At 40.5% G+C, this 21,673-nt stretch overlaps 1 protein-coding gene and 1 pseudogene across 1 annotated transcript; both read right to left on the reverse strand.

The window, feature by feature from the left end:
- Nucleotides 1-8,766: 8,766 nt before the first annotated feature.
- On the reverse strand, nucleotides 8,767-9,630 carry LOC112175316 (annotated as a pseudogene).
- Nucleotides 9,631-16,026: 6,396 nt separating this feature from the next.
- LOC112175314 (phosphoenolpyruvate carboxykinase (ATP) 1) lies at nucleotides 16,027-21,421 on the reverse strand. The gene is made up of 12 exons (XM_024312988.2): nucleotides 21,074-21,421; nucleotides 20,794-20,975; nucleotides 20,199-20,352; nucleotides 19,995-20,079; nucleotides 18,758-18,858; nucleotides 18,229-18,527; nucleotides 17,936-18,109; nucleotides 17,759-17,824; nucleotides 17,113-17,291; nucleotides 16,852-17,021; nucleotides 16,604-16,772; nucleotides 16,027-16,507 (listed from the first exon to the last, which is right to left on the reverse strand). Exons 1-12 carry the CDS (start codon nucleotides 21,355-21,357, stop codon nucleotides 16,364-16,366), a joined length of 2,007 nt encoding a protein of 668 aa, XP_024168756.1. The 5' UTR covers nucleotides 21,358-21,421; the 3' UTR covers nucleotides 16,027-16,363.
- Between the last annotated feature and the right edge of the window lie 252 nt (nucleotides 21,422-21,673).

Genomic DNA, 21,673 nt, shown 5'->3' on the forward strand with positions numbered 1-21,673 from the left:
CTCCCACACCTTGTTTGGCATCTCTATGCTTTTAGAAGTTTAAGTATGTGTTCTTCTTTGTAATCAATGAATCACTTCAATCAAGCAATTTCATTTCTCTTCAAGTACATGCAAGGATAGTGTAGAAAGGAATACCCAATTGGGAAACAGAAAAAAGGAAAAAAAGAGCAGATAATGCAACCTAACTAGGGTGAATTTTGGTCATTTTGTTTTATTAGCCTGAGCTTTATGATACAGATATGAGAAAGGATGTACAAATATACAAGTTGAAAGCACTAGATTAATTCACAGAGTTTTGCAAAAGTATACACTTTCCAGCAAACACAAAGGCACAATTTGCCAACCCTGACACAGATGGCAAACTAATATTCAACCTAGTATCTCAAACTCTTCAAATTTGACCTTAAACTGTTTTCAGAAATGACACGAGGGCATGCTGATTAAGAACAAGAACACTGATTATGTTTCATACATAGCAACAAGAAAAATCTACAACTATTGAAACAACATGGATAATGTGCTCCTAGATAGAATCTGTACTAAGATTGTTTGGGAACCAATAACCGCTTGAGCCACATGAGCATCAAGAGCACTCAAGGGATCATCAAAAATGTAAACATTTGAGTTCGAGTAGACAGCCCTCGCCATAGAGATTTTTGCTTCTGCCCAATCACTCCCTTAGTTTTCTTCCCAGGTTTCAGCCTCATTTCATAGGTTTTGAGATTCCCTATAAACTCATCAAGAGGATAGACATCAATGTCAAATGAATCCTTAGTACTAGTGAACTTGGAATGAAACTTTTCAGGCCAGGCCCTAAGTATTTTCTTGACAATTTTATCTTCATCAAAATGTTCACCCAGACTCTGACACTAACCAGCAATTTTTAAAATTCTACCATGAAAATCATCAATAGTTTCATCATCTCCCATGGCCATGGTCTCAAATTCATAAATCAGACTTTGTAATTTTTGAGCACGTACTTTTTATTACCTTCGTATGTAGTCAATAGCAGATCCCAAGCTTGCTTGGCAGTGTCAGAATGACTTATCCTCAGGTTCTCTCTTTCAGAGAGAGCTGTGAATATGCTGTTCTTGGCTTTAAAGTCAGCTTGAAGATCTCGTACTTCCTCCTCAGTCTAATCCTTCCTTGGTTTTAGGGTGGCAATAGAAGAGCCTTCACCTTTGGCTGGAACAACAAGCGTCTTCCAGCCATTTTCAACGATATTCCATACATGCTCATCTTGTGCATAGAGATAGGACTTCATGTAAATCTTCCACTAAGTATACTTTTCACAGCCCCCATTAAACCATGGAGGACTGTTGATAGATCCACCTACAGCTCTATCACGAGAGTGTTCCATTGCCCCTGTGATCTCCTACAAATTGTGGAACCTGCTCTGATGCCAAATGAAAATACCAGATGGAACAACTATGAAAGATTATGAGCAATATAAGTAGATTGGTAGAGGAAATTCACAAGCTCAAAAGCACACAAGGTTTTGGTGACGCAGTGTAAACCTCACCACTGAGGAAACTTCACTACGTGGCTTGTAACGTAGCCAACACGAGGATAAAATCTAAAATGAATTCAAGTTATTACAACTCACAAGTAGTGGTATTCAACACAACCACTTTACTAGCAACAATGCTAACTTGTTCACAGTTTGAAAGACCTATTCTACATGCAGTTTGAATTGATCTATGTTGACAGAATATACTGAACAAGTCTTCCACTTCTTCTTGTCTCAGTGTCTCACTGGTCTCAAATGCTATGTAAATGATGAATGCAATGAGCAAGCAAAAATAAACAATCAAAGAGAGTTTTGTAAAACAGTTTTGTGAAGACTATGCAACACACATCAAATTCTCTAATCAAAAACCCCAATTGAAAATGCAGTTTTCAAAACCTTCTATAGTAGACAAAGACTTCCCCTAAATCTGATCACATTGATCATAGATTGAGATAAACTTGGAAAGATTTTTCAAACAGATTGAGAAACTCAATCAATCCTAACTAACAACAATCAATCGATATCTTTTATCTGATAAACTTTTTAAACAACTTTGAATGCAAATAAGATTTTGAAAACTTTTCCAAAAATACTGATGAGATTGCTTATCAGTTTAGATCTGTTGTATGAGAATTGTAATTATGTTTATTATTGATAATAGGAGCCCTTTATATAGGGAGTTACAAGGTACACAATAGGTAATAGAATCCGAATACAATTGAATACCTAGAACACTTTCCTATTACAACTCTAAACCCTAGTTTGTAGAGGCACACATTATGTCGACATCCTTCAACACTCCCCCTTATGCCACTCAAACTTGGTGATGACGCTTTGATTGTTGCCTCGTTAAAAACCTTGCCAGGTAACAAAAACCCTGTGGGACAAAAATAACCCTGGTCGAAGGACATAACGAGCACAACACGTCCTTCACTCTTCGAGATCGAACATGTAGACATCATGCCTCCCCCTGATGTCAATATCTCCCCCTGATTGTTACAATCATGGGAGTTCAGATAACTTTCTCAATCCGATACTCTTCACATGTTTCTCGAAGGTGGAATTTGGCAATGACTTAGTAAATTTGGCAATGACTTAGTAAATAAGTCCGCTACATTATCTTCTGATCGGATTTGGTTCACTTCAATATTTAGAAGTGCTTATTGTCATTTTGATGGAGGGGAGGAGGAGTACGTGAAGGTGGCATTTTGCCTTGTAGGATCCGATCCCACACTTCCGTCATTTCTTTTATCTCTGTAGGGATAGAACAAGCCCATATCAATCGTACCTCTCAAATATCAAAAGATTGTCTTTATACCAATCTAATGGCGTTGCGTTGGCGCGGGGCTATATCTAGCCAACAAGTTCATAATAATTAAGGTGTCCAGTCTTGTATTGTGCTAAGTACAATAATGCGCCTATTGTACATAAGTAAGCACTTTTGCTATTAACACGTGGAAACGCGTGGGCATAGTTCCTCATATCCCTTCCCAATCAAGTAGTCATTTTAGTGAGCATTTCAACCTCATTGCAAATACGCTCCGTAGTCTAGAGCCACTTGACTTGAGTAAATGAAGTCCACAAGAACCTTCATTATATTCCGTATCTAGATCTCCATAGAGATACGTAGTGACCACATTCATAAGCTGCATGTTCAGTTATTTGGAAACTACCAAACTAACAAGGTAGTGGAGTACAATGACATCCATTACGAGAGAATATGTCTTCTCGTAGTCGATTCTAGGGCGTTGTGAGAAACCTTGCACCATAAGGTGAGATTACCATCTCTTTTTATCATCACGCTATCTAACGAAGACCTATTAATGTCAATAGGTTTTACGTTACGAGGTGTTGGCTTCTCAGGCCCGAAATCCTTCCTCTTCGTTAGTGAATCCAATTCAACCTGGATCGCATCTTTCCATTTAGGCCAATTTTCTCTACGTTGGCATTCTTCAACGGAGTAAGGTTTGATGTCATTGGTCTCAACAATTCCACGTCCTCATGTACACTAGTGTAGTTCGTAGAGATCTCTATGTTCTCAGGAATTGGTTCTAACATTGAGGCGTCCCCCAACGATGTCTCTTGTATATAACCACAATCCAAAATATTCTCATAAGACGGATTTTGAGTATCAATGATCAATGGATCAAGTTGTGCCAAACTCGCTCTCTTCTTAGGGCGAGAATCCATCGAATCTATGGGTCTCCTACTCTCTCTAGCGGAACCCATGGCCTATGACGCCATTATGCCACCTTTGTGGCGTCACCATACCACCATCCATGGTGGTGTTGTCGTACCCATCTTCTCTGGGTGGCACCATGTCCTCTTGTGGGGATATCAATCCTTGCAGGCATGTTTGCAGCAGGTATATGTGATCTCGTCACTTTTTAAGGATCAAGATGAGACATAGTGGGGAAAGACCACGACAATTCCTGTCGTTCCTGTTAAACATTGACGTTCTAATCTCCCCCTAACGACGGGAAGACTGTCTCATCAAAGTGACAATTCTCAAATCCAGTGAAATAGAGATCGCCTGTCAAGGGTTTTACGTAGCGGACTTATAGTTGGAGGCCTATGGCCAACACAAATATATATATATATATATATATATATATATATATATGCATTCATTGCAATGACTCATGTTGATGCGTTGTGACGGCGCAATTGGCACATAAACCACGCACTCAAATATGCATAAGTACGAGATATTTAGACTCGAACCCAGTCACTAGCTGTAACACAAATAAAAGTTGAGTGGATGCTATAAGTCGTAGACGAATGAGCATAGCTACATGCGATATTGCATAACCCAAGCGGAAATATTGGTGCGCATTACCAAAGTCCGGGCTACCATCGTAGTCTTTTAATGGTGGCTTTTCCGCCAAACCAATTGGGTGTGTACATGGGAATATGATACTTGATATCAATACCCAATGATATGCAATAGTCATCAAAAAAATTTCGATGTAAACTCTCTAGCATTATCAAGTCAAATTGACTGAATGGGATGATCTGGGTAGTGAGCCCTTAGCCATATGTTATGTGCTAGGAGTGTAGTATACGTAGAATTATGAGTGGATAATGGCACAACACGTGACCAGCGTGTTTGCGTATCAACCAACTCCATAAAACATCTATATGGTCCACAAGTTGGTTGATCAAATCCACAGAATTCCCTTAGATTCTTTGTGAGAATGTAATTATTTCCTCAATCTCCTTTGCATAGGATGGTCTCAATCATAAATAACAGGTTTTACATAACGAAACATGGGCCTTATAATCAACCAATGAAGGTTTTGGTTAAGCCACAATGTCACAATGGACTTGAGAAGTAGGGAGAGGAGTTGAATAAGGGTTTATGGTGTCAATGCCATGTATTTGCCACAGGGGGTAGGCGGCGCCGGCCATGTGTGGCCGGTCTTTGCATAATCATGGCCCCATGAGGCGCATGTGCAGCTCCTCAAACCAATTCTTGGTTCTTACTTTTCTTTGTTCTGAAAATGGATGTCCGTGTAAAGTCTTTAATACACGGATCATCATGCCAAAGCCTATATGTGTCAGAATCCCATAAGTCGTCTCTCATGACATGGTTGGATTCAATAACTCGAATAGTGGTTGCATACTACCCACTAGAGCAACACATAAGTTTCTCTAATACTCGTTTATGTCCGTAGTCATTAGAGGTGATGCAAAGGAACTCTGTCCATTCTCATAATTTGTTTCCACATGAAAACTATTGGCTCTTTTATAATAAAGTTTGAATTAAGGTATGTCCAAGACATTAAGTAAAAGAATTGACACTTTATTAATAGCCAATGATTACATCAAAGTTTCCAAAATCTAATCCAAAATAAAATCAAACTAAGACACATTGTAGTCACTCTATCCGTTTGGTAACTCCAATCAAATATGACCAGGAAAGTAGAGAGAGATGTTGGTGGAGCGAGGCTCTCTTAAGTACCATTAATCTCAATGACTTTCCTAGACATCACATTTTATTGGGTCCGCCACATAAGAAAGAGTTAATACAATTGTCATTTATTGACTAAGGCATATTGTCATTACAAAAGTTCTTGGAAAAATAAAAGGACTAATCTACTCAAAGTCTGCTGCATCCTTGTGCACTTCATCTTCAGCTTTGAAGTCCTCTATGGTGAGATTGACATCTCCACTATCTTCTTCTTCTTCTTCTGCAAGGTACACTTCTTGCTCCCTTAGGTCCCTGTATGCCCTGTATCTTGCAGCTAGTTGCTCGCTTGTCTTGCATTGCTTGAGCCAATGCTCAATTAATCCACATCAATGACACACATCATTGTGGTTACCTCCCTTTAATTGAGCTGCACGTTGTGCACGTTGCGGGCGTTCCCTAGGAGGGTTGGTGCCACCACCACGACCCATGGCGCCACCACCATGGCTAGGGATACCACGACCCCCTCTCCCACGTGTATCCATACCAAACTTGTGGTTTCCTTCCTGGTTAGGGCGGTTATATGGGCCCATACGTCCCTCATGTCCCTCATTGTTAGGGTACCGCTCCTTGCGCCCTCCTTTGGGTGCATTGTAATTCGCCTCATGAACGCTCTTAGTTCCAATGGGCCTTGAATTATAATTCCTCACGAGTATGTTATCATGTTTCTCAACTATAGATATAACATTGATAAGCTGATGAAACCTCGTGATCCGTCCAGCATTGACTTCAGTACGGTATTGCTTTGATACCACAATGGCTGAAACGGGGAAGGTGGAGAGAGTTTTCTCAATTAGCTCTTACTCTGTGATAGGTTGTCCACAAAACCTCAACATGGACTGTATGCGAGGAGCTTCTGAATTATATTCAGCTACAGACTTGAAATCAGCAAAACCTTCTAGTCAAGGAGGAGGGAATCTTGGACATTGCCAAAGCGCTCTTCTAGCGCTACCCATAGCTCTCTTTCATTCTTGATCGACATATACTCCAATCTGAGTGCCTTGTCCATATGGCGTTGCATCAAGATAACGGCTTGAGCATGCTTTGTAGGTGTTCGCACGAACACAAGATCCGGGTTAGGTGCCTGGATTATGGGTAATATTCCCTTTGAAGTGAGATGGTTCTCAACATCGGTTACCCAACTGTGGTAATCCGAGCCTGTTGAGTCAAGCATGGGAAAGTCGAGTCTAGATTCATTCGACATCCTGAAAATAAGAAGAGAAGATATATTAGTTATGGAGTTAAACTTCCACGAAAGCTAAAACAATAAGATTTCCGAGCTATGCTACCAAGAAATCAATTTCCAAGAATCTCTTTTGGATTAGACCAAACAATGATATTTTAATATGGTCACAATTTGATGCTTACGGATGCTCTTAGTCTAAGCATTATGAACACTCTTAGTTCATACGAACGCTCTTAGTTCGTTTAATTATGAATACTCTTAGTTCATGTTCATACGAACACTCTTAGTTCGTTAAGCGTGAATCCCCACAATTCCGCTTTGTTAAATACTCAAAACCATTTGGCAACATATATTCCAATATTCTACATAAAATAACTTTAATTACAGCAACTTTAATTACACGCGCGTAAAATCTTACTTGATGATTTGGGCTTGAGAACACGCGCGTGTTGGAGCAGGCATGTTTTGGGGGCAGCAAGCAGCGGCAGCAGCAATCAACAGCAGGTTTGGCAGTAGTTTGGGCAGCAATTTGGACAGCAGCAAGCAGCAATTTCTGCAGCAATTTTGGACAGCAACAAGCAGCAGTTTTGGACAACAACAAGCAGCAGTTTTGGACAGCAACAAGAAGCAATTTTGGAGAGGCTGTAGGAGGTTGCGGTAGGAGGCAGGGGCAGCAGGGGCTGCAGCAGGACACTGCGTCTAAGGTTGGAAAAACTGCGGCAGTTTTAGGGTTTTAGGTTTTTTTTTTTTTTTCGGCTAGGGTTAGGGCTCGTGCTGATGACGTGTTGTAGGAGAATTGTAATTGTGTTTATTATTGATAATAGGAGCCCTTTATATAGGGAGTTACAAGGTACACAATAGGTAATAGAATCCGAATACAATTGAATACCTAGAACACTTTCCTATTACAACTCTGAACCCTAGTTTGTAGAGGCACGCATTATGTCGACATCCTTCAACAAGATCCACAATTTAAGTAGTAATCACAAGTAATATGCTATGATATGCATACAACCTTAACTTGAGATCAGAGAGCTTGATTTGCACTTCATTGCTTGATCCTTCAATCTCCCAGGGCCACCAAAAAAGTAGAAGAGAAAAACTTTCCTTAATCTTTGGCATTCAAGTCTCCTAGTACTCGTAGGAGATCTTGTGTTGAATGGAAACTGCCCAAAATACTTACAAGTTGGGAGAGGATTGCTTGTTGTAACTTTTCAAGTGCAGTGGGACCAATTTCATCTTCAATATGTTTAAGGTAATGTACGTTGTCAAGTTTGATCATTTGAAATATGTCCAAGCTGAATAACTAGATGTGCCTTGCTGCTCAGCACCTAGACTGTCATGTGATCGATGCAGTGATGGTAGAAAAGAAAAGACAGCACTTCTATTAAAATTAGAAGTTATAAGCATGTATAGAAAGCCTCAAGTTAAGGGCAGAGCCAGCACAAAGCAATTATAAAACACAATATACGAAACTGCAAAGACCACAAGAGTTGAGTCATATATTGTGTTTGCGGTATATATTGTGACCGCAAGAGTTGAGTCAGAATTAACACATAGAGTTGAGGTGGCATCTTTGGCCATTGTTTACCAAGAAAGCAGCACATTCTCCAGATTTTTCTTTGGAGATATAAGCAGTTTGAAACTGTCCGAAAGAGATGGTGGTTTGATCTCCAGAAGTATGTAGAGGACGGGAGGATAACTTCACTACAGTATGCAATTCCATAAGGGACCCCCATTTTGGTTTCTCTTTTAAACCACTCATAAGAGCAGCTTCATCTTTGACATGCATGATACAGTTCTTCTAGGAAATTTTCCCTTCCTCATGTCAAATTGTAACATGTTTATGCCCTTATCATATGTATAAGGTTGGGAAACAGATTATAAACCGAAACAAATCACAGAAGTAATTGAGTCCATGTTGGATATTGTTCTATTTTTCACAACAAACTTTTTAAGTATAGATAACAGAAAATTTAGCATATTGACTTTCTATTATGTACATATGACACTTTCCAAATACATAGACGCATACAAAACAACAAAACTAAGCAGCATTAAACCCTAAAGAAGAAGTGAAAATAAGTAACAAGTAACTAATTAAGCGTCGGACCATGTGATATCCAAGTCACCCCAGTTGTCCCTAGATACACCCAAGGCTTTCCAGATAGCCTTGGAGGCATCAACAATGTTGTTGGGACAAGGAGGCTGATAATCATGGTCCTTATCACATCCCTCAGTAGAGTCACACTCATCCACCACCATGGCTACCACACTCCGCCCATTACCATTAATTCTGATGTTGTTAAGGCATCTTGATCCACTGTTGTACCAACCAGTGGATAATGCCACAACTGGAGTGCTGTCATTGTGATACTTGCCATCACATTCGGATGGGCCTCCTCCATCACCGCCTGCCTCAAAGCTGTTGAGAGTGAGGTATGCTTGGGTGTTACCTGACATCGGTGGTGAGCATGTGTATGTTGGGTACATTTTTCCAGCTTTGCAGCAGTCAGAGTCATCCTCCTGGTTACACTGTCCAGGGGGAGGCTTCTTTCCTCTAATCCTTCCACTTGGACGACATTGCTGAGCTTATTCACTAACTAGGAAAATTGCTAAAAGAAGAATGACTAGAATATACCCTTTTGAGAAGAAGCAAGTCATGTTCTATCTGTTTGCCTTTGCCTCTGTTTTTCTCTCTGCTTGTAGATTGGGTGCTTGATGCATGAAAGCAATTAAGGATGGGTCTACTCAAACAAGACGAGATTTAGAGAGTAAATTGTTTGATATCTTATTCATCTCACAGTGGAGATATATAGAGAGGATTACAAGAATATAACAGGTAAGTACTAACTACGGAATAATTACAATATATTCTATTCCTAATATTAAACCATGACTCACGCTAACACTCCCCCTCAAGTTGGCGCATACACATCAACCATGCCCAACTTGCTTAGTGAGTCATAAAACGCCTTCCGAGATACTCCTTTGGTAAGTATATCTGCAAGTTGCTCTTCCGTTGGAACAAAAGGAAAGCTAATAATTTTGGCATCTAACTTCTCCTTTATAAAGTGACGATCAACCTCCACATGCTTAGTACGATCATGTTGTACTGGATTCTGTGATATGTCAATGGCTGCCTTGTTGTCACAATACAACTGCATAGTACTTTTAATTTTGAAACCCAGATCACGTACCAGATTTCTCAGCCACAGCAATTCACACACTCCGTGAGCCATACCTCTATACTCGGCCTCAGCACTAGATCGTGCCACAACTTTCTGTTTCTTACTCTTCCATGTAACCAAATTACCTCCCACAAAGGTAAAGTAACCTGATGTTGACCTCCTGTCTGTAATATTTCCAGCCCAATCTGCGTCTGTAAAGCCACAAACCTCAAGGATGTTGCTGTGTCCAGAAAACAATACTCCCCTTCCTGGAGCTGACTTCAGGTACTTCAAAATTCTCATAACAGCATCCATGTGACTTTCACTCGGGTTATGCATGAACTGACTTACCACACTCACTGCATATGCAACATCTGGTCTAGTATGAGCCAAATAAATCAAGCGTCCAACTAACCTCTGATAGCCAGCTCAATCAGTAGGTACCTGATCTGGGTACTCAGCTAAGCAATGATTCTGCTCAATAGGAGTATCAATAGGTCTGCAATCCAACAAACCTGTCTCTGTTAGCAAGTCAAGAACGTACTTCCTCTGGCACAGGTAGATCCCTTCTCTCCCCCTGGCTACCTCAATTCCTAAGAAGTACTTAAGTTCACCCAAGTCTTTCATCTCGAACTCAGAAGCTAGCTGTCTCTGCAGTCTATCCATCTCAACAGTATCATTGCCAGTGATTACCATATCATCCACATAAATAATTAGAGCTGTTACCTTCCCTTGTTGATGCTTGAGAAACAAGGTATGATCTGAGTTGCTCTGTTTGTAACCAACCTTCCGCATGAACTGTGAAAATCTCCCAAACCAAGCACGAGGCGACTGTTTGAGACCATACAGAGACTTTCTCAATTTGCATACAAAATACCAGGAGAAGCAACTATATACCCAGGTGGAAGGCTCATGTATACTTCCTCGGCTAACTCTCCATGAAGAAATGCATTCTTGACATCAAACTGTCGGAGTGGCTAGTTTAAACTAGCAGCAAACGATAGCAGAACCCGAATAGTGTTCATCTTGGCAACAAGAGCAAATGTTTCATCATAGTCAATACCATACGTCTGAGTAAACCCCTTTGCTACAAGACGTGCTTTGTATCGATTCACTGATCCATCTGCATTATGTTTCACAGTAAACACCCAACGACAGCCTACAGCCTTCTTGCCTTGTGGTGGAGGCACAAGTTGCCAAGTATTGTTCTTCTGCAACGCCTCCATCTCTTCATCCATTGCCTTCCTCCACTTTGGATCCCCCAATGCATCCTACACTCTGTTAGGTACTGATACAGCAGATATTTGATTCACAAATGATTCATATGACTTAGACAACCTCCTAGTGGACATATAATTGGCTACTGGGTATTTTGATTTGGCAGTAAGAGTAGGTTCATATCTTTTGGCTGATTGACCTCGAGTGGTCCTATTTGGTAACACATATTGCTCAACATTAGACTCACTATTGCTAGTACTAGTGGGTGGACATACCTCAAATGAGTGATCTTCAGTACCAGGAAGTTCTTCAGTACCAGGAAGTTGTGGGTCAGGGGTAGAAGTGATGGCAGTAGGGGCAGTTGTGTCTTCAACTGAAACTGGTGTCTGGATGTCTGGAGCTTCTGCTTCTGGAAGTGATGAGCCAATGCTCTCAACTGGATCCGTCAAAGTACCTCCTGTCTGTGCGACTTCTTCTCCGCTTTCTGATTCCTCCCCCTCTCCATGATAATGATATAGCTCTTCAAAATATGAATTCTCCCCCTGAAGAGCTGTATCAGAGGAGGAAAAATAACTCATGTCCTCAAAGAAAGTAACATCCATAGTGACATAGTACTTTCTGGTTGGTGGATGATAGCACTTGTACCCTTTCTGATAACCTCCGTAGCCCACAAACACACACTTAAGCGCTCGGGCATCCAACTTAGACCGCTGATTTTTAGGAATATGGACAAAAACAACACAACCAAAGACACGAGCTGGCAGATTATGAAAGGAAGGTAAGGAAACATGAGATTCAAGAACCTCAAATGGAATTTTCCCATGAAGGACACTGGAGGGAAGACGATTGATAAGATGGGAGGAAGCATGAATAGCATCGCCCCAAAGATACTTAGGCATATGAGCACTAAAGAGTAGGGCACGAGCCATATCAAGTAAATGACGGTTTTTCCTTTCAGACACTCCATTTTGCTCTGGTGTTTGTGGACATGTGGTTTGATGAACAATCCCATGGGTTTTGAAAAACTCTTGGAAAACATGATTAACATATTCTCCTCCATTGTCAGAACGAAGGACTTTAATGATGCTATGGTATTGTGTTTGAACAAGGGTACGAAAAGTTTGAAAAGCTGGAAAGACTTCATCTTTGGTTTTAAGAAGAGCAACCCATGACAATCTCGTACAATCATCAATAAACAACACAAAATATCTCATACCGGACACAATGGGTTCTCTAGAAGGTCCCCAAACATCAGAATGAATCAACTCAAAAGGAATAACACTTTTATTAGAAATACTAGGAGAATAAGTAGCACGATGACTTTTGGCCAAGACACATGTTTCACAATGTAAAGCAGACTCATCCACACCAATAAACAGAGTAGGCATGGTTTTCCTCATAAGACTAAAAGATGGATGCCCTAAACGGCGATGCCACAACCAAATTTCACTTAGCTTGTCAGAATTCGAAGTCAAAGCGGCACGGGACGGTGCTCCTGGTTTCTCCCCTGCGTATGTCTGATCCAGATGGAACAATCTGCCCCTCAGATACCCCCGACCAATTAACTCCCTGGTGAGAAGATCCTGAAAAATCACATACATAGGATAAAAGGTTACGGAGCATTTAGACTCAGCATTCAACTGTGGAACAGATATCAAATGATGAGACAAGTCAGGTACATATAACACATTATGAAGTTCTAAAGTGGGAGTAATACGCACGGACCCTGACCCTAACACAGGAAAAGCCTCACCATTGGCATTGGTGACATAGGACACTGGTGGGGAAGACAACTCAGTAAAATATGATTTATCATAAGTCATATGGTCAGAGGCACCATAATCAATAATCCATGTATCAGAACCAACAAAGTGAGAAACCTTTAAAGTCATACCAATTTTACCTCGACTAGCTATAGAGGCTGTAGGAGTAACTCCACCTGCTGTATGATGATCCTGGCCAACCACGCCATAGAAATCTGGTTCTTGGACCAATTGAACAGCAGCTGCTTTTGCCTTAGGACGATAGCCTTGCTTTTTAGGTTTAAGGTGTGGGTTCAACTTCCAACAAGTCTCCCGAACATGCCCAAGGTCGTTGCAATAAGAACATTGAGGCCGAGTGCGGTTGGTGAAGCCTTGTGGGAAACCTTGCTGAAGAAGTGGGGCTGAACTCTGCTGATGAAGGAACGGTGCCGGTGACTTGGTCTGAATGGCTAGGCTAGATACTTCAACCTGAGCATGTTTGACACTCTCCTGCTGAGACTCATCCTTGCGGATGTATGTAAAAGCCGTGTTCAAACTAGGCGGGTCTGTCATTCTGAGCAACTCTCCCTTGGCACTGCTATGCTTCTCATCAAGCCCTCTCAAGAATACATGAACCCTTTCTAGCTCTTTCTCCTTCTGGTACCACACAAGATCTTCTTGATTCTTGATCTTACAAGGACGCTTCTGATCAATTTCAGCCCATACATTCTTCAGCTTAGTGAAATACACAGCGACTGGTTGCCCATTCTGTTGCATACTAGCAGCTTTACACATCAACTCATGAACCTGTATAAAATCAGACTCGTTGGTATACAAATCCCCCAATGTCTTCCATATCGCCTCAACAGTTTCACATTCTTCCACCATCTGTAGCACATCATCAGTCATGGCTCGAAATAGAATTGACATTACAAACCCATCATCATCTTCCCACTTAGCATAGGCCTCCACATCATCTTCCCTAGGTGCCTTGATTGTTCCAGTCACATGCCCCATTTTGTGGATTCCACGGAGATAAACTGACATAATCTTCTTTCATGTTCAGAAATTGGTACCAGTGAGTTTGGTACCCCCGAAAGAACCACCTTCTGAGCTCTTGACAGAGACCTCAACCTTCTGCACCTCATTGACCTTAGAACTTTGACTGTCATCACCACCCATTGTAATAGTACAATAGTAAAAAACACACAAATCTCAAAGTATGCAGCGGAAATAAGAACAGAAACAGCTCCAAAAACAGCGGAAATAAGAACAGAAACAGCTCCAAAAACAATAACAGATTCTTCTTCTTCTTCTTTTTTTTTTTTTTTTGGAACCTGTTGAAGAGAGTTGACAGTTGACCGAGTTGAGTTGACTGGGTCGAGTTGGCCGAGGTGAGTCGACTGGGTCGAGTTGACCGAGTTGAATCGACCGGGTTGAGTTGCTTACTGCTGTGCTAGGCCGGAGATTGGAGCAGACTCCGGAGGTGGGTCGTCTGGGCATGGCCGGTGTGAAGGCTGGCGAAAAACGTGGCGGAGAAGAGTGAAGAGGGATCACGATCTGGGCACGGCCGGTGTGGCACGATCTGGACCTCCGGCTGTGGCACAATCTGGACCTTCGGATCTGGAGAATCGATCTGGAATCAAGGGACGACGCCGGCAATTGGATCTGAACGGCGGAAAACGGTGGCGGCGGTCTGGACTGGAGACGAAGCCGGTCTGGATGGGGAAGGAATCCGGTCTGAAAGGAAGGCAAAGCCGGTCAGAACAGACGGAGCCGGCAGTCTGTGGAGGTTGGAACGCCGGCGTGGTTGGTTTGACACAGTGGACCCGGTTTGGATTGATAGGGAAGCAAGTCGGTCTCTAAGGAGACGAAGACCAGATAAACAATAGAGGACGACAAAATCAAACCTAAACAAAGTGGTTTGGTTCTGCACCAATTCCTCGGAATGAGACAAAAAGAACTAAAGAGACAAAGCCCTTCCGGATCTTTGCTTTGATACCAACTCAAACAAGACGAGATTTAGAGAGTAAATTGTTTGATATCTTATTCATCTCACAGTGGAGGTATATAGAGAGGATTACAAGAATATAACAGGTAAGTATTAACTACGGAATAATTACAATATATTCTATTCCTAATATTAAACCATGACTCACGCTAACAGGTCTTTATAGCTATCAGAGTACTAGAAGATACCAATCAAGAGTTCAACATATCTTTTGCCATGCAGTTGGGATTACACATCAACGTAACGGACACCCCAATTTTAAATATGCTGTGAAACTATGTGCAGCTGCTAATTAAGACTACAATGGTGTCCTTACCTCTTGTTTATTAAGAATTTGTATAGGTGGTGAGGTGTAGCACCAGGAGTATTGGAAGCTATTGTCTTTTCAAAGCATTGCATGCTAATGGAGAAACATATAATGGAAGGTATTGCGATGGAAGCATATTGTACGTATGGAGAAACATTACATGATCAGAATATTGTAATGGAAGCTTTCAGTTTTTCAAACCGCAAAACGTGTTTTGTATATATTTGCCAAACTCTACTGAACAAAGCATTGCTCTTGTTTTGTTTTTGTTTTGTTTTCATCTCAACGTGACATCTGCTTTGTTTTCCTTGTGAGAATAATGTCGTCTAATTGCACCCTTTTTTTTTTTAATCTAAAGACCAGTTGAAAAAATTGCTTGTTATCGTTTTTGTTAACTTATTCCTTGTCCTTGGCCCTTCAGGTCAGTCTTCAGAGGGTCTTTGGAGATGTGGTGTGTGGTTCCTTTACTCGAAAATCTAGTATTGGCCAGGTTCCTACTCACATCACTAGTTTCCAACCAAATATAGTTTGCGATTTACTACTATTTCACTAAACAGAACTTATTTTGATCACTTGAAACTATATCAGCGGTATTCAATCTTTTTGAAATTTACTTCTAATTGTTCATTGAAAAAAAAGAAAGAAAAAAAGAAGATGAACTGAGTGGACTAGGTATACAGGTGCGCGAAACTCCAATTCTCATAATGACCAAAAGGCAGGAAAAACCTGGTAATTTTCATAAATCTGAGACGAATCGTAGAAGAAATCGTGCAAATAAGGCTGAGCTTGGTCTATGTATTGATCTTTTTCTTGATTGTCTATACTTTTTGCTCAGAGGGCATGGAATAAATCATGAATTCAAGTATTTTACACTAGCTAGGATCTGTAATTACAAATCCAATATATCCTGCATATGCTAATGAGAAATGGTAATCATAGAAGCATGTCCCCTCTGCCTAGTGGTATAGACTGTGGGTAACATTTTGCATATATCCCAAGAAGAAGCAATAGATTCCTCTATACAGGGTGCCACTTTCAAAAAAAAAACAAACATACAGTGAACAACCAAAGAAACAGAAAGACAATAGCTTTTCACTTTTTCTTTATACATAGTGATGAAGTTGTTCGTTTTTTAGGAAAGTAAGCTACACTCGAGGAAATCAAGGATATCAATCACATAAATGTGTGTGTTTGTGCGCGCATATTTTATTTCATTTCGTTTGATCTCCACAATCACACTAGTCTCTGATCAAAAAAGTGGACCTGCTGCAAGGATTTCCTCTGTGAGCTTGTTATCTTTCCCAATCTTGTGATTCACGAATACCTCAAAATTCTTCTTGAACAGACCCCCCAACTTAAGTAGTGTCTCTTTGTAAGCTTTCTTGTCTGACCACTGTCATTGAAAAGAATTCACATTTAACATGTTAATACAAATACAAATCATCCCAAAGTATGTAGTAGTTAACTGAGTAAAAGAGAGCAAACTCACAGTGTTTATTGGATCCAGAATTTCTGAGGGTACACCCTCAATCTCAGTGGGGATCTCAAGTCCAAATACTTCAGTTTTGGTGTAGGTTGCATTCAAAAGGGTACCCGAGTGAATAGCATCTATAATCTTCCTGGTATAAGCTAATTTGATGCGGTTACCTGTTCCATACCTGCAAAATAACTCTATGTAAGACAACATAGGTAGATCAAAATGTATAACCCGAAACTTTGTTTATATAATTTTCATACCTTCCTGCTGACCAGCCTGTATTCACAAGCCATCCTGTAGCCCCGTGCTTTTTCATCTTTTCAGCCAACATTGCTGCATACTTTGTTGGATGCATCATTATAAATGCTGCACCGAAGCATGCTGAGAATGTAGCTTGTGGTTCCTTGATACCATCCTCAGTTCCAGCAACCTATTTTCAGTTGGAATTCCTATCAATAAAATTCAATGCATGCAACCAGTAGAAGTAAAAATTTTGAATGAAATTCAATTTGAATAAGTACCAGAGCAGTGTAGCCGCTGATAAAATGGTACATTGTTTGGGCCAAACTCAACTTGCTCACAGGTGGGAGCACACCAAATGCATCACAGGCCAGGAGAATGACATTTTTCGGATGAGGACCAACACATGGTATTTTAGCATTTGGTATGTACTCTATAGGATATGCTGCCCGGGTGTTCTCTGCAAAAATTTTGTCATGGTAAAACCAAAATTCAGCAAGAAACAATATTGGTTCTGAATACTTTTTGTACAGAAAAGGTTGTGTACATGATTCATTTCAAAATTCTCTAATATATTATTTACTTTCTATCATTTATAAAACAAGCTAGACTATAATAAAGATTAAGGAACAATAACACTATGGTTTCTGTTATCTATAGTCTGACAATCTCTAAATGAATATGTTCTTACCAAGATTAAATATATCAAATTCTCACTAGTTAACATATGGATCCATACTTATACCGGAATATCTGATAAAGGAAATAATTTATCAACTCTGAAGTCACGTCCACTATGTATATGTGCAAAAGATTTACATAACTGATTCAAAATTATTATAAGGAACAGTGGCAAAAGCAATTCATGATAAGTTCAAGTTTACTTAAACAGAGTTCTGCTTATTAAAGGCTATGAATGATCTTTACCTGTCACAGATTTCTCTGAATAATCCACATCTCGAGTATGCTCATCAAACACAACATTCTCCAAAACTGTATAACACATATGTTTAATAATAATGTCAATAGCAGTTAATTTTTGACTCAGATGCAACTAACACATAATCTTTAAAGAACAATGGTCCAATAGTATCATCTTTTTACCAGTCCCAAATTTGATAGCGTTCCAAATATCTGGTTCCTTGTCTTTCGACAAATCAATGCACTTAGCATAGCAACCACCTTCAATGTTTGACACACCATTGTCACTCCAGCAGTGCTCATCATCCCCTATTAAATACCTATTATGATCTGTGGACAGAGTTGTCTTCCCAGTTCCTATGACAGATGACCCAAACGATATTTATATCATCAGGTACAAAGCTATATAAGAATCTAAACAAAGAGTCAAGGAGAGAAACAGAAGAGACTACTTATCAGCCAGTGACTGAGTGTACCTGATAAGCCAAAGAAAAGGGCAACATCGCCATCTTTCCCCATATTGCAGCCAGAATGTAGGGAGAGGATTCGTCGCTTAGGCATGAGATAGTGCATTACACTAAACAGGCCTTTCTTCATTTCACCAGCATACTGGGTGCCAAGGATGACCATTTCCCTTCTGGCAAGATTGAGATCTATGCTGGTAGAGGAAGTCATGTAGTGGGTATAACGGTTACATGGGAACTGCCCAGCATTGTATATTGTGAAGTCTGGAGTACCAAACTCCTCCAGCTCTTCAGGAGTGGGTCGGATGCACCTGTCACCAAGCCAGTTATTATATGAACACCAAGTAACAGTCTTATAAGTTATAAGCTGTTATATAAAGCTATGCACTGACCAACTGCCTATTGAATTCTAAGTAAAGGTGAAACTAGAAAAACATAATGATACAAAGTAAACGTATTAGAGTCCTAGTCTAGTAAGGCTTACCATTTGTGAAATGCAGCCTTACAGATTTCAGGTAATCATATCAGTTTCATTACTTACATGTTATGCATAAAGAGGGAGTGGTAAGCTCTTGCAGATACAATTCGAACTTTGATTCGATGTTCTGGGTCCCAGTTCAAAAATTGATCATTCACAAATACCTGAAATCCAGATTTATCATGACAGCAGTCACCAATGAAGACAGTACACTTTACCAAACTGGATGAAGCAGATCAAACATAAGAAAAATTATAAATTTTAAGTCAAACAATTATTTTGCTTCACTCCTTGCGTAAGACAGGTCCCTAGGTTATATATGAATAATAACAAAGCTCCGAAATCCTGAGACCTGAGGTCTTGCACAACTCATTGCTATAAACTGGCATTGGGATGTGTGTGTGTGTGTGGGGGGGGGGGGGGGGGGGGGGGGGGAAGAAGACCTCTAGAATAATATGTTTACATTTAACTCTGAATAGTTTTTGCTTTTCAGATGCAAAAACAGAGCTCTGAGAGTTGGTCATAATCCTCCAGTACTAAATTCAAACAATTTAAATTTTCCTCCAAGCTTATGCTCATCAGTTATCCCAAATTTAACTACTTCTGTCCTCACTTTTGTTCAATCATAAAAAGACAACCTCCATTCAAGGACATTTTGAGGATCCAAAAAAAATCCACCACAAATTGAGCACAGCAGCTGTAACAGTGCACTTACATCTCATCTCTTTAATCTGGCCTGATTCTCGGATTTAACCTTCTTGTCCCATGTTTTATTCCATTTAGTACAGGACTGTATAGTTCATCATGAAAGGAGTGAAACAATTTCACAAAGAATACAGAGTGATTGGTCAAACAAACCCACTAAGGCTTCGATATGTTTTTGTCAACATTTTCTTTAAAATATCAATTTAGCTATTCAACCTCATATAAAAAAGCAAAGACGATGGCAAAGGTAGATCCGTAGATAGCATTATCAGCTGCATAAATAAATAAAACAGCAATTGTTCGGGGACAATGGATGACGGCTTTGGACTGGAGACAATAAAATACATATGCATATCCCTTAGATTTAGGAACTGGATAAGGATGCACTCAATCCAAGTTTGTAAACTGTCATTGCCAGCTGATGGACACGTCTGCCCATGATTTTTGGACCATTTCATAAGCAAATTGATTAAAATACTAATACTATTTGTTTAACAAAATATGAAGGTAATTAAACAATCAAGTCTTGACTCATTCAAAATGAAAAGACGGGAGAGATATGAACATGTGGCCATGTGGTGATTTGAATATGTACCTTGTCCAAAGAATTCAGGTAATCAACAGCTCTTTCTCTGTTCACTAAGAAAGTGTGTTCATCCATTTCAATGTTTGGTGAACCCCTAACATTATTGAAGTTAATGAATTAGCATAATCTAAAATGTGCAAAGTTGCAATAACTGAATCTATGTGATATCATGCATCAGATTCAGATGTAGCAGTGGAAGCAATTGGCACTTACTTTCCCCACCAAAGCTCATTTTCAGTCTCTTCATCTTTCACGACTCGTTTGTCTCTTGGGGAACGGCCTGTCTTTGCTCCGGACAGTGTGGCCAAGGCACCGGATGCTGTTATAAATGAACCTTTCTCGTACTTGATAGCTTGCTCATACAGTTCTGCAAGATAGAACACATCAAATTTTAATGGCGATTTCAGCCCGGATCCATCCTAATTTTCCTAAAATTTTTCCATCTTAATTCATCCCAGTCTATTCAGAAAGCTGCTGCTTAATTAACAAGAATAATATTTAGCCGATCATTCTCAAATTGAGCAGTTGGTAGCTAGAGCCTAATTCACATGCAGGGGTTGAACGGCGTCAGACACTCATTAGATATTAGGTGACCAATTCATAGTGAAATGGTCGGTTAATATCAATTCTAGCATTGACATGATCAGCTAATGGCAGAGCTCAGATTTGATCAGCTACCATCATCAACTTTCTAGTAAAAAATTATGATTCCTCAAACAACCAAGAATTCTAGCTTTTCTTATATTCTTAATCTATTAAACATAACGGTAAATTGATCTGATATCAATGGCATGCAAGTAAAATTTACCAGCAGGAGAGAGGTTGTAGAGGATGTGGGTGAACTTGAGAGCACTGTCACTAAGCCCAAAGAGGGCACTATCGTACAGATGATGCTCAACATGCACGGCTTTCTGCCCATCAGTCTTCCTCGCCGGGTCACCTCTCACCACCTTCGGCCCCGTCTCCCTCGTCAGCGACGCCAAAGACGCACTTTCACAAAACACCATCCACGCAAGATATCAGTACCAATATCCAAGTCCATAAAACAAACCGTATTTTCAGTCACTGATAATGTGTATGCTACTCACCTGATGGACTGGAGCTGCTGTTTCTGCCGATCCTCCTCGGAAATGGCGTTGAAAGCCGACCCTTGCTGCCCGGTAGCGGTGTGGGGAGTGCTGGGCTGCGATGACCTCTTCTTCTGAAGAGAGTGGAGCTCGTCCACTGTCTTGGCTTTGACCGGAGTTGCAGTGTCGTCGTGGCAGACCTCCTTGGTCTCATGGTGGGTTTGGATCTTCGGAAGTCCGTGACGGCCCATACTTCCGATCCGACCAAACTTGAAGTCTCCATTTTCACCTGCGTTGTTAGCCATGGCTGGTTTTCAGTGACTAAAGAAATTCAGAGACTAGTACAGTCTTGGTCTGCGTCAGAGAGGAACGAATGGGGTCGTATAAAAAGGTTGAAGTCGACGGTTTTAACCGGGGTTAGGTTAACTAACCATTGTTTGATATCCTTAAATGGGGGAGCGCTTTTCGATATGGATTTTCAGGGGAAGGTGTTATTGAGGTGGGCCCGATGTTCACACGTTTTCGGGTGCAGAGTTGGACTTTTTTGTAAGATAGCGATTACAACTGTATCTCATGCATGCATCTATATCTCTATTCACGAGAAAATTCTACGATAGATTA

This window comes from Rosa chinensis, chromosome 7 (assembly GCF_002994745.2).
Source record: "Rosa chinensis cultivar Old Blush chromosome 7, RchiOBHm-V2, whole genome shotgun sequence".
Classification (NCBI taxonomy): Eukaryota; Viridiplantae; Streptophyta; class Magnoliopsida; order Rosales; family Rosaceae; genus Rosa; species Rosa chinensis.

Bases quoted from the DNA above. Each gene is read 5' to 3' on its own strand.
- LOC112175314 (XM_024312988.2), bottom strand. From the start codon at position 21,357: ATGGCTAACAACGCAGGTGAAAATGGAGACTTCAAGTTTGGTCGGATC. The intron at 18,110-18,228 runs GTACACTCAGTC...CATCTGTCATAG, and splicing joins CCTTTTCTTTGGCTTATCAG to GAACTGGGAAGACAACTCTG. The intron at 17,022-17,112 runs GTACTTATTCAA...AACTGAAAATAG, and splicing joins TCAGCGGCTACACTGCTCTG to GTTGCTGGAACTGAGGATGG.